We start from the raw sequence: 12,282 nt of genomic DNA, 5'->3' as shown, positions 1-12,282 counted from the left end.
ATATTTCGTGTTCGGTGAATGTTCGACCAGCGGCGTCACTCTGACCACCAACTCTGTCCCAAAAACTTTGTAATCACGCCGTTTATTTCATTTCTAAAGCTTGATTTTCTAAAAGAATCATGTGTAACACCTCATGTTCCCACCAGGTGCGGTTGATATCTAGTTGTGTGGTGGAAGTTTTGAACCACGGAATCGGGGCACATTTTGGTACAAATGTACACAACGTGTACTCAATTCCACGTCTTCAGACAGGAAAACTGTGCAAAGATTTAAACGAACCACCTTATAAGCTGAAACAGTTTAGGTGTTTCAGTGTTTCAAGCTTCACAAATTGGCAACTTACTGGAGTAAGTTTTAGAGGAGCGGAGATGGCGTACATTTCTCCATTTACGAATCGGACGGGAGGTGTTTGTGCCAAATTACCATCGATGACCCATGTGCCGTTCTGTAACACAAATGCAAGGGATAATATAAAATAAACGGTTCCCTTGATCGAGTACTGGATCGAAATGAGTCATTAGTGAGTGGGAACTGCATGTGAACTGCTCGTATGTCTACGGTTTATACTGATGTCGCACTGACGGTACTACTGAACAATTGATTTCGAGAACTACAATGGAGACTGAAATGATAGCGGGTTCCGGCATCTCATCATCTCAGAATGACGCCTTCCAGATGGAGCTAGCATTAACTCTGAGACAACGGGACCATTAAAGTTGTCTGAAAATCTCGGTATCAAGTGGGCACTCTGAATCCATTCATTCCTCTCTGATATCTCCGGTAAATTCGGATCCATTGATTAATTGATTGTGCACCACACACGCTGTGGTTACGAACGACACAAACTAATAGTCACGTGGCCTATTCTGTCACGTCCAGTCGATCAGCTCCTAATCAGTTTGACACGTAGGATAAGTTATTTTCTTGCTGCTTGTATGAATGCTGGAAGTTCCTCATACTGTTGGACAATGGAACACATATTAGCCAGTTGGATCTTGCCAGATGATCCTCACAGAACCACTGATTCGCGATAGATGCCCGAAATGTTTATCCCTCGACAAAATGATATGAATACCCATTTCGTGATCCTGGTTCAGACCCCCCAAAATGACGATACTTTTTATGGGTGTCTCATCAATTTAGTTGAAAGTCGAGTCAACGTTTGGAAACTTGAGAAGCCATTTCAAAACGTTTGTTTGTCTTGTGCTCGTTAGGTGTATCCACTGATTTGGATTCCGCTAAACTAACAACAGTCTAAATTCCATAACACTGAACATTGCGCGGAAGGAAGAGATGGCGCTAATCGAGAATGTGGATGTTGCTAGTAATTGCTACACTATAATCGACCAGGAAGCTAATATCTTGCACTTGCGCGCCATTCTGTTGCTACACTATAATCGACCAGGAAGCTAACATCTTGCACTTGCGCGTCATTCTGCCATTCTCTTAACCCTTCACGGGCCTAATCATGCCATCAATCCACCCACAGCATCTCAATCCACAGCCGCTACTCCTCCACGGGGTTCACTTTCCATGCAATAGGCCTTCATCGTCCAAATTGCGATAATTGGAGCATATACGACACATCGTCGTCAACCAAACTGTTTCAGCACCAAAACCGAATGGGAAGCGTCAAATTTCTAGCAAACTTTCAAAATTCGTGGACAGTGTCCAGGTTCCAACGCAGTACACAGCATACACCCTCCAAATCGACCGCTTTCGACTGGTGTCATCAACGATCATATTGTGAAAGTTTCTCTGGGTCGACATCATCTTCATGGTCATCATTTTCAGCTGTAAAAACCGCGTGATTGCTGTAGGTTCGTTATAGCTCACACAGTTTCGTTCGCCGATGACTTGCGGAATTTACTCGCACCCTACGTGCTAACACATACACGAACATATCGTTACGACCATACTCAGACATAGTGTTGTTTCTACCTTTGCTTTGAATCAGCGAAATCTCTGTAGAACTTTCTCAGATTGCAATCACTGAATTAAGGTGTGACTAAGCGAATGAACGGGGTTTCGTTCACTGGCAGAGCGCACAGGTTTCAGTGTGCTCTGGACCGCTAAAGCGGTGGAAGATACATCCAAACTTTTTCAAAAAAGAGTAGTTTGTTGATGCATGTTACGATGTATAAACACGGATCTCGGCAAATCAGGAGAGACAGAAGGCTGTTCGATTTCTTCCAACAAATCAAATTTTTCCTCTATCAGTTTCGGTACATTGAAGTTGCTTTGAATGAAACTTTTGCCATTTGGGTATATCTTCCTTGACCTGAGCCCAGTTATTCGATGGCATGAAATTCAGAACAGACCTCACGGATGAGCGAAAAAATTTGAAAGGTGTGCTTGACTAATTTAGCACAAATAGCGTGATGAGGTTACTTGTAATCCTAGTATAAAGTATCACACTGTTGGCCAAATAATGGGACCGTTCCCTATCTTCCTGCTGTGTGTCAAAGCCCACTTCGCGGAAGAGGAGATAACCAATCACAGTGCACAAAAACTAGGCCGGTAATATGATTTGTCACGTGAGCTCTGTGTACTTATGAATGAAACCATCTAATGTTCACACAGTGAAAACAAATGTGGGAGAAATTAGTGCAGTTTGTTAACCTCTGGACCGTAAACTGAAGGTGCCTACCATAGCATAGTGATAGCGACTATCTTTAAAATACTCAGCACACTTTCGTCATTTTACCTCTGAAATCGACCGAGTTTTCGGGACGAAAGAATCGATGGTCTCAACTGTACTACCCAGAAGTAGCGAAACGAATCAGCCTAGTTTGAAATCAATTATCAACAGTTCTCGTTTCAGGTAGATCGCATTGACAGCAAATCAGACAGTCACTCGGATCCCCCAACCAATAGGAACTGCCCATCCTAAGATGATGTCGCCTTGAACTTTGAGCGTGTTCGAGATTTTAGTAGTGCAAAGGCTCATTATTGTCTGACACTGTCTTTCTGTGTAAAGTGGGTGTGGACAGCCGACAATCTGGCACCCTCACTCCAGCTCTGCGTTGATACCTGAACAACAAGAGCTTCCAGAACCGAGGTCATACAGATCACGCTCTTGGCCGTTGTGTGAACTTTGCATTCTACAAAGGCCTAGTATCACAATCATGGATCCAAGTATCTGTGAACTACTTCACTATGGAGTGAAGTCTTGAACAACCAAATGAAGGTAGGAAGAATGAATTGTCATATGATATGATCATGAAGTCTTACTTTCATGAACGTGACTCCCTCTGTGCAAGAAGGGATATCAATCACCCCACTCTCGATAAAAGAGCCTAATCTGAGAAATACTGTGACTACCTTGTGTGATTAGGTTCAACAGTTCAGGTCTCGCGTCTACAATGATTGGAAGAATCCAGAAATGGCCTGACTGGGGTAGGTGCTCGAAGAGACCTTTCAGACTTGTAATTTTTTAAGATATCTAGTAATCAGTGCTGACGTGGTGTACGCGTTCGTTCGAGGAAGATACCAAATAAACTCCGATCGAACCTGAGGGAAACGCTCGCTCGATTGCTGGTTCGTCTAGTTGGCATAGGTCCCTCACTCTGCTCCATCAATGACTTACCTCAGGATAGATTTCAATAACCGTATTGTTTTCTGTTACCAGTAAGACTGGGGATTCCGCAGTTGCGCTATTAAGTTCACTTTCCGTCAATGCTGTCTTGCGTACCACAATATGAGTGGTGATGTTGTGACACGTCCGGAGCATCTGTAAGTTGTGTGGAAGACAGTGAAAGGTAACTCGTAAGCAATGAGGCGATGCGTCTCTGCAAACGGGTTAAGTGATTGTATGATCTTGTAACCGGCAGTTTGAGTGGTTGGCCAACATATGAAAAAGAGCTGCTGACCAGTGACGGCATGATATTTGGGATATCGCAGTGTATTTTCATGAAGGAAGCTACTCCCAAGGTTGCTGAAAACTCTTCGACAGCCCACGATCGGTTTTGCCCTTCTTGGGTCTCGAAAACAGTCCAATTTTAGTTCGAGTAGAACATAAGGTTGATGGAAACTCGGGGACTGCGCCTACTTGATGAGCCCCAAGAAGGTCGTGGGCTGTCGAAGAGTTTTCAGCAGCCCTGTGAGAAGGTTCCTTCAATAAATGGTTTTGCTTTCATAGGTACTGTGTTTGAGCTCCAAACAGAGCAACATGGTCGAGCAGGGCCATCTTGCGTAACCCGTTGGGGTGACCAAAGAACATCTGTTAACATGTCACGTTACCTTTTGGTGATGAAGGTTCCATTGTATTGTGGAAAGCTAAAAACAAATGTCGGTAGCAATAGTCCAGCTGACGGTACAACAGCTCTTAGTCTGAGGGAGTTGGCGGAACCCTGACTCCAAATAAGTGGTAGCATGTGCACTAATTAATTAGTTTTGATATACTGTACTCATCAACTATGATGGCGCTGCTGGTCAACAGCTCCCTACGGAAAACACAGGGTTGGTACTGGGCATATGTGGGAGATACTGCAGGGTAACCTTGGCGAGAAGTTGAAGGACCACTTTACAATAGATTATTGGTCGTTTACAAGTGGGTATCTGTTGAAGCTGTCCAAGTTCAGAAGAGTGAGTCAGAACCCTTCAATCACTGAGAGCGTGAGCGATTAGTAAGTGTAGCTTCAGGTATTGGCCGGTTATTCTGTTACAGACTGTTAGGCAGGAATCCACGCGGATCCCACTATACCGCACGTCTTTAGGCGCTGCTACGGCCGAGAAGCCTGGCCCGCTCGAGTTTGGCCCAGAATTCGGGACGCTTGCCGGTCCGGCATCAAGACGAGATCTGATTAGTCAACAATCTGGACCCAACAGCCAATCATGACCCAGTATTGACCTAATGTCGGTTGCCAATGGCGCATCCAGAACGCGTCAGAAATTCCAGAAGGTTGTAACCGCTTACGCTATATATACGAAGCGCTGTACAACTGTTCTTGACTTCGTTTTGGGCATTAATAGACCTTATGCACCTTTGGTGGTTGTTTTGACGTGAACGCTAGCTTGGGAGGCTCAGACCGAGAACTAAGCTGAGGAAAATACCGTTACTACACAGACTGAAGATTTCAAAAGCAGATTGGAGAAACTTATGTTCCAAATGATCAACAAATTGTGCGCCTTGCAGGCCTAATGTAAATGAAAAAACATTCGTTTTAGGTTGCCTGGTTTCACACCCAAGATTGTCTAACCGTCTTTTCTATGCCAATGCGAAATTCTCTTATCCGGACAAAATCAACGTCTGGCCTATTGTAAAAGCTCGCTAGTGGCCACTACCGACCGTATCCACTTGACAGGGGAGGCGGATCAATTCGAGACCCAGGTGCGCATGTTCGACACGAGGCAAAGTCCCTGATGGCATACTTAGTGAAGCACTCGTTTGGTAATCGAGAGGTGGTAGGTTCATGACCATTCCAACGACCGCGTCCTTCCGTTAACATGGACAAACTGCGAGATAGACACTGTACTATCTGCTAACCTTGGGTCAACCAGCATTGACTTGACCAAACCAAACCCCGTCAACTTACCTCATCCGGCACGAACACGTAGAAGTATCGAGACGGTGTGAGCTCCCGCAAAGCTAATTGAGTGGCTTTCGACAAACAATGGTCATGATGTACCAGGAATTGTGGCAAATCTTTCTCGTGCTGGACACTCCTGTATATGTCCAAGTTACACCGACCAACGGACTCTATCGTGCCCTCGAGACATTCACATTTGGTTGTTTCTGGAAAGTAAATAAGCGAGGAATTTATCGATCGATCGTTCAGTATAGTTTATTAAACTAGAAACATCAATGCGGTTACCGCCCCCTTCCCATCTTAAAAATAAGCGGCGATATGAAAAAAGCGTACAAATCCTTCTGGAAAACATTGGTCCGACTATAGTATTGCGGAAATGTCAAAAAACACTCCGCCATCTAATGATGTACCGACTTGGGGATTCTTTTCATATTATAACCATATGACTTCTTGTATCACTTACACGAGTTAGGCCGTATGGTCACTCGAATTACGACTCTCGAATGTAACTTATTTCAGTTGTGTTTCTAGGAGGTTGCTGTATAGAAGTATTAGGAAAATTTCTGTTCATTTATCAAGTTCTCCTCGTGTCACTGTCAGTGGTTGTAGAGCTGCCACAGTTTCGTTCACCAATGATTTTTAGGGAGGTGGGTTAGGTAGCTGCGCAGTGGAGGTGGGAGCTGATAAATTGGTGCGTAAATACAGCACTGTCAGACATGGTCCAATCGCGCTCTTAGAAGTGCTCGTGCATCCAAGCTCTTGTTCCCTCCCCAAACCCGCCTCCTGTATATCCCAATGATGGAAGGCCACACAGGGAAGGGATGTCAAGTTCACGCCTCGTCTACTGCTGCAAAGTTGGATCAGATATGAGAGAGAAATCGGACATATTTGTTGTTCAGACAAAAGTCTGAGGACGAATATTAGGACGATACGAAGGCCTGGCACCGGTACCAACCGGTGCAGAATGCAGGCCTCGAGAGTTTCGCGTCCTTTGAACGATTTTTCAGGCCCCTTCAGTCGACTGAAATGCCATTGTTTCGAATCTGCTGCTCTCAACATCCATTATACAGTTTCTTACTCATGAGTCTCGATCATCCGTTTGCTCCTAGCTCACTACTGCCTGCATATATCCACTCAACAACGGTGCAAATATTTCCGACGGACCAAGGACAGCTCACGTGATGTTTCCATCGACAACCAGTTTGCACTCCAGCTACCAAGACAGTATAGGACTGTACAATTTACTGGGATGGACAGTTCCTGCGTTAAAAAGTGTCGCCTTTCTTGAGAAGGTTGCACAGTACAACAAACAAATCCATGAGAGAGGAAAACTGAAAAGATTTCAAACTAGGAAGTGGAATACCATCAACTTACTTTGGATGACATTATGAACACACCGACTAAATGGTCGACAGTCACGATCCGTACAGCTGGGATGACATGTGAATCCATCACCCAGATAGCCCTCGCGACAGACACAGTAATGACTAGTCACCTACAGCGGACAAAATGTGGAGTGGCAAGTCAACATGTGTTTTTGGGAGGGAAATTCCCGAAAGTTTCCTTTGGTCTGTGGATAAACAAACTACTGTAGGTATGTTCAGTATGTGAGAAGTAAAGAGTGGTCATTTGTGACAGACTGCTAGAACGCAAAGAAAGATGGACAAGTCTAGATGCAAGACAATACTCAGTAGTTTGTTGAAAACTCTAGGAGGTTTCGCCCTTCGTAGTACACATCAAGTAGGCACAGTTCCGTCAACTTTATGCTCTGCTGGAACTCAAATATCATCAACTACTCCCATTTGCACACGAATTGGGTTTTGACAGCAGACTCAAATGAATCCAGCCAAATCTCTTGTTTTATGATGGTCGGTGGCACATTCAGTTGAAGCGGACTATCACAGAAAGACAGATTCAGCTGGATTCAGTTGAGTCCTCTGTCAAAACCAAATTGGTGTGCAGAGTGACAAGTCTAGTGCCGCAATGATCAACGAGTCAAGATCATGCAGGGCATGGTTACAGGTATTCTTTTGAATCATCATTTTCGATGGATTGTACGTGTAAAGCTGAGAAAACAGTTCTCCTACCACACAAATACAGATTCCACCTGGGACACAAAACTACAGTATTAGTCGGTTTACGCTGAACTATGCTCATTTCCATATGAGAGCAATCCTTCAGGAAACGAAGCGTCTAGGTTGTTTCAGTGTACGGAGTTAGTCAACTCGGCGAAAAGCTAACCAATGATGTTAGACAATCACTGGTCTCTTGGTTCGCGAAACAGATAAACTACGAGCTTTTCGGCATCAGGTGAACCAAATGACAACCGTGATTTCTCAGGAAACGGAAGATGTATTCCATCCGCAGAGTTGGCAAGATACTCACCGTGTGGATGTGCTGAATGAAGTTCAGATGTCAAACTCAGGTTTCAAACACATCTTCTGCCATTTGAGTCTCAGGGTTGTGTCCACAACAGTCCCCAACTTAGTGACAGGACACCCTCATAGCTCGACAAGATTTGGGGTACTAGTTGGGCTTTAGATCTTGTCTTATTTGCTTATTTGCTAGGCCTGGAAATCGCAAGGGTATAAATCGGTGAGATATCTTTGCCTCCTGTTTAAAAACTTTAGTTCCTGTTAACGTATGGAATCTGCCGTTTTGATGAATCCTGGTAGAATAAAAAACAGTTTTGTACCATCCATTGTAGGGTACGCGGTTGGAAAGATGAGTGTGTCTTGTGGCGGATGGTGTAACCCGGTGATTTTCCAATACCCAGTAAAGTATCATTGAAAAAACGCTTATTTATCGCTTCACAGGAAGTAAACTTTCTTAGTAACCTAGGGATCGATCGCTTTTCACCGTCACCACCAAAACTGCCTGAACTCATTCTATAAGAACCAAAAGAGAAACCTGATGGAGCCCAAACGAAAGGAGTACCTGTCGTAAAGGTGAACGCTATGTTACCGACAGGGCTGTGAGTTAACCTAATCCCAGCTGTTGGGCTAACAGACTGGCAAGAAAAATCATCATTCACGAAATTCTCCAACGCGGATACTGTGAAGTATTGTAAAAACCCAACAAATGCGGCAGATGTAATATACTACTTGTACTACTTATACTACTACTTATATACTACTTGTTGAACAACTCTCCGACAGTCAGCAATCTACGCATTGCTAATCATAATGAACTCCAATTATTTTTTGCAATCTTGTCCGACAAAGTGCTCTTCAAGTGCTGTACGAGAATTGCCGATTCGAAGGTGTGAGAAACGACATGCCAGTAAGAAAAAGAAAATAAGCCAGGAAGTGGAAAAATAATGTTTGGAGTTATTGCGCGACTCACTTACCCGTTTCTTTTTGTGGAATATTGGCTCCAGTCGCTCCACACAAATGGCTTCGTTATCACACAAATTAGCGCAGCCGTCCGTCAAAGGTGTGATCGCTCGACAGGTATGACGTCCGTCACCATAGTACCCAGGTTTACAGAAACATTCCGCTCGTCGGTGCGGGATACAGACTGCATTTTGCGCACATCCGCAGAGCCCTGAAAATAATAACGGTGATTAACTGACTGCTGTTCTAATGCGGTCGTATAACAGTGGTGATCAATCTTTCAAGCCAATTCTTTTAACGTAACCTCAATTCTATCTAATTTGGCCAAATTCGAATGATTTTTGAAGTCGTATTGGGCCAGAATACTGCAGCCAGTAAGAAAAAGAAAATAAGCCAGGAAGTGGAAAAATAATGTTTGGAGTTATTGCGCGACTCACTTACCCGTTTCTTTTTGTGGAATATTGGCTCCAGTCGCTCCACACAAATGGCTTCGTTATCACACAAATTAGCGCAGCCGTCCGTCAAAGGTGTGATCGCTCGACAGGTATGACGTCCGTCACCGTAGTACCCAGGTTTACAGAAACATTCCGCTCGTCGGTGCGGGATACAGACTGCATTTTGCGCACATCCGCAGAGCCCTGAAAATAATAACGGTGATTAACTGACTGCTGTTCTAATGCGGTCGTATAACAGTGGTGATCAATCTTTCAAGCCAATTCTTTTAACGTAACCTCAATTCTATCTAATTTGGCCAAATTCGAATGATTTTTGAAGTCGTATTGGGCCAGGAATACTGCATTGCCGAAAGCTTGTAACCAGGAGCGGTTGAGAGGTTGTGCTTACTGGTTAAGGTGCAAACTTGCTGACCGGAATACCTGTGGTTCGAACCCTACCCCGGCACTTCGATTGCTCTCGTCTAGGCTCGGAGAACTCGACAGTGTTTCAGCCCTCATTCGGGTGGCATGGAAGCTAGTCTCCGGAGGGCTGGTTCAACTGGACAATTATTTTTATTTATTCACCAATTTGGAAGCTTTTGCCAGCACAAAGGCCACTTTTGAGCAGACGTTGTGGAATGAAACCTCTGCGTCAAAAGTCGACCTGTATAGCTCATAACCGAAACCCCTGCGATTTGAACATACTGGGGACCATTCAGAGCGGCACGCTTCCTCTTTGAAAGGAGATTCCGTAGATAAACTCCAATATACGCACAATACGGCAAATAAACTAAAAAAACTACACCATTCTTGCCACTCTTGGAACTGTTTGCTACTGTTGACTGTTTGTACTTTCTACCAGCAACCTACCTGACCAAACTTGTCTACACATCAGTTGCATATCGACGCATATTCACGTGGTCCGTTCAATGTTGATGGAAACTTTTAAGGGGTTCGTTGTCAGGTGGACCGAAATTCAAGATTTCTTGTTTGACATATGAAGTTGATGAAAACTCGCTCAAAACCCACTGCAGTCTCCACCCAGTCGACAGATCGCCAGAGAAGTTCACTTTCCGAACTGGATAAGCAGAGTTTGCGCTCGTATTCTATCGCGGAACTCGCTATTCGCCAACTTCGTGTGAGTCTCACCTTAGCCCCATCCCTGCCTGTCAGTCAGTGTTTAACTCCACAAAATTTCCATAATCTACCGAAGTGAATTGCACGTACTCTGATCTGCTAATGAAGGCGCTGAGAACTGATGATCAGATAAACCATCGCATTTAGAAACCAAACATACACCTCTATACAAAATCAGCCATTAACAAGTCTTTAGTTAGAGGTGCCAACAAGCCTTCCAGTTTCTCAAATTCCGGCCACTTTTGTTTGGTATAAAAGTATCCTTATCATCAGAGACAGAAACATCAGTAATGACACTGCCACTGCCATAAAACCAAAGTTTATCTTATCATATATAAAGCCTCGGAGGGAAAAGAAGGGAAAAAGGGTGGGGAGGGGACCTGGTGCTGGCCTATCACAATCGTTCTGATGTCTGCACTTCCAAGTGCTCAAGCAGACAATCTGCATGGGGGAACTGACAGCACAAACGCCACTGACATCGATCAGCTGCCGTTTCTTCCGGCCAAGCGCAGGAATGGTCACAGCGACTCCATCCTGGAAGGTGGACCCCATCAACAACGGACTCTCCGTGATCTCCTTCTCACACTTCAACTAAGTCATACGTTGTTCACCCCGCGGCTTGCGTTATTTCGAAGGAGGCACAGAGAACAACCCTCTGCTCCCAGAAAGAATGTTTGGGCATCCATAGGACATGGCCGAGTCACCACACTGAATGATGCTGGATGTTCCCTACGACTAAAGTACTTGACGCACGAAATGTCGCCCGTTTTCTAATTACCTCGTTAAAAATCTGTTGATGCCACCCGACACAAAAGACGCTTCGATGGTACAAAATCTGGTAGTTTCACTGACAAGAGTCTCCAAGGCCCAATCGAAAGAATCAAGTGAAACAGCCCGCGGAAGTTTCCGGCATTTTTCGCACCCTCCAGTTCTTCGGTCTTCAGATCCACCAAGCTTCTCGGACCGCATGGGCAATCAGTATAAAAGCGAATCTTGACGACTCCGTGCTCACACACCACAAATGTATGAGAAGCGACTTAAATGGCTCAAACTATTCAGCTCTATGAAACACCCTTCTGCCATGTGGCGTGTGGTTCCGATAACAGTGGGTGCTCATCGTGTTACCGTACAGAAGTGGAATGAGGTAGAATTGAGAAGGTACAAAAAATGGCTAATCACTTGTAATCACTAAGCTGACCAGTCTAGGACCATACATGGTGGGAACGAACTACAACCAACAGCTAGGTTGTTCAAGGACGTAATTTTCAGAAAACGGTTCCAATAGGTTTGTTTATCACATACGCGACTGAGCCATCCACCTTTGAACTTATCCTATTACCGTTTTTGCTTTTGTTTGATAGCATCATCTTCCCCTTCGGCCGAAACTTAGTCAATGCTTACCTTCTTGTAATTTTCCACCTGCACCAGTCGTCTCAGTAAGCCTTCTATCCGATGCGAACTTTATGAGTTTTACACTAATTACTGATTTCCATTTCACTCTAGTTCTCTAATGGACATGCAGTTAAAATTCTCGATTATCCATCTTGTTCAACCTGGGAAGGTCTGTGTGGGGGGTTTCCATGAAACAAGGGGAAACCCAAGGTAACACAGGCATTTCACAAGCAGACACGGTTATATGGTGAGACAAATTTGAGTAGCCATTGAGTGATCATCACTGCAGCTTTTCATTCCACAGAAATGAGAACCAACTCGGGCCACTCTTACCCAATTACCATCGTCCATTTGTTTTAGTCAGCACCCCAAGTTAAAACACGGCTAATTTGAAACGGCAAGGATCGGCCTATCTGAAGTACCGCAGAGCCAATCAGCAAGCAACCAGTCAAT

General features: G+C 44.5%; 2 protein-coding genes across 2 annotated transcripts in view; one reads left to right on the top strand and one right to left on the bottom strand.

Annotated features, from left to right (window-relative positions):
- T265_01652 (hypothetical protein) overlaps positions 1-12,282 on the bottom strand; it is a gene marked incomplete at both ends in the record, with an annotated part of 100,312 nt that overhangs the window by 8,244 nt on the left and 79,786 nt on the right. Inside the window, 6 exons of the mRNA XM_009165718.1 lie at positions 344-445; positions 3,590-3,733; positions 5,538-5,737; positions 6,906-7,026; positions 8,881-9,077; positions 9,304-9,504. Coding sequence (XP_009163982.1) covers positions 344-445; positions 3,590-3,733; positions 5,538-5,737; positions 6,906-7,026; positions 8,881-9,077; positions 9,304-9,504 — 965 coding nt within the window. The remainder of the gene's footprint in view (positions 1-343; positions 446-3,589; positions 3,734-5,537; positions 5,738-6,905; positions 7,027-8,880; positions 9,078-9,303; positions 9,505-12,282) is intronic.
- The window catches only part of T265_01651 (hypothetical protein), a gene marked incomplete at both ends in the record, with an annotated part of 32,163 nt that continues 31,339 nt past the window's right edge, over positions 11,459-12,282 (top strand). The window contains one exon of the mRNA XM_009165717.1: positions 11,459-11,542. Coding sequence (XP_009163981.1) covers positions 11,459-11,542 — 84 coding nt within the window. The remainder of the gene's footprint in view (positions 11,543-12,282) is intronic.

The sequence above is a fragment of the Opisthorchis viverrini genome (assembly GCF_000715545.1).
Source record: "Opisthorchis viverrini unplaced genomic scaffold opera_v5_18, whole genome shotgun sequence".
In the NCBI taxonomy this organism is placed as follows: domain Eukaryota; kingdom Metazoa; phylum Platyhelminthes; class Trematoda; order Opisthorchiida; family Opisthorchiidae; genus Opisthorchis; species Opisthorchis viverrini.
This window is presented reverse-complemented; position numbering and strand designations above follow the sequence as displayed.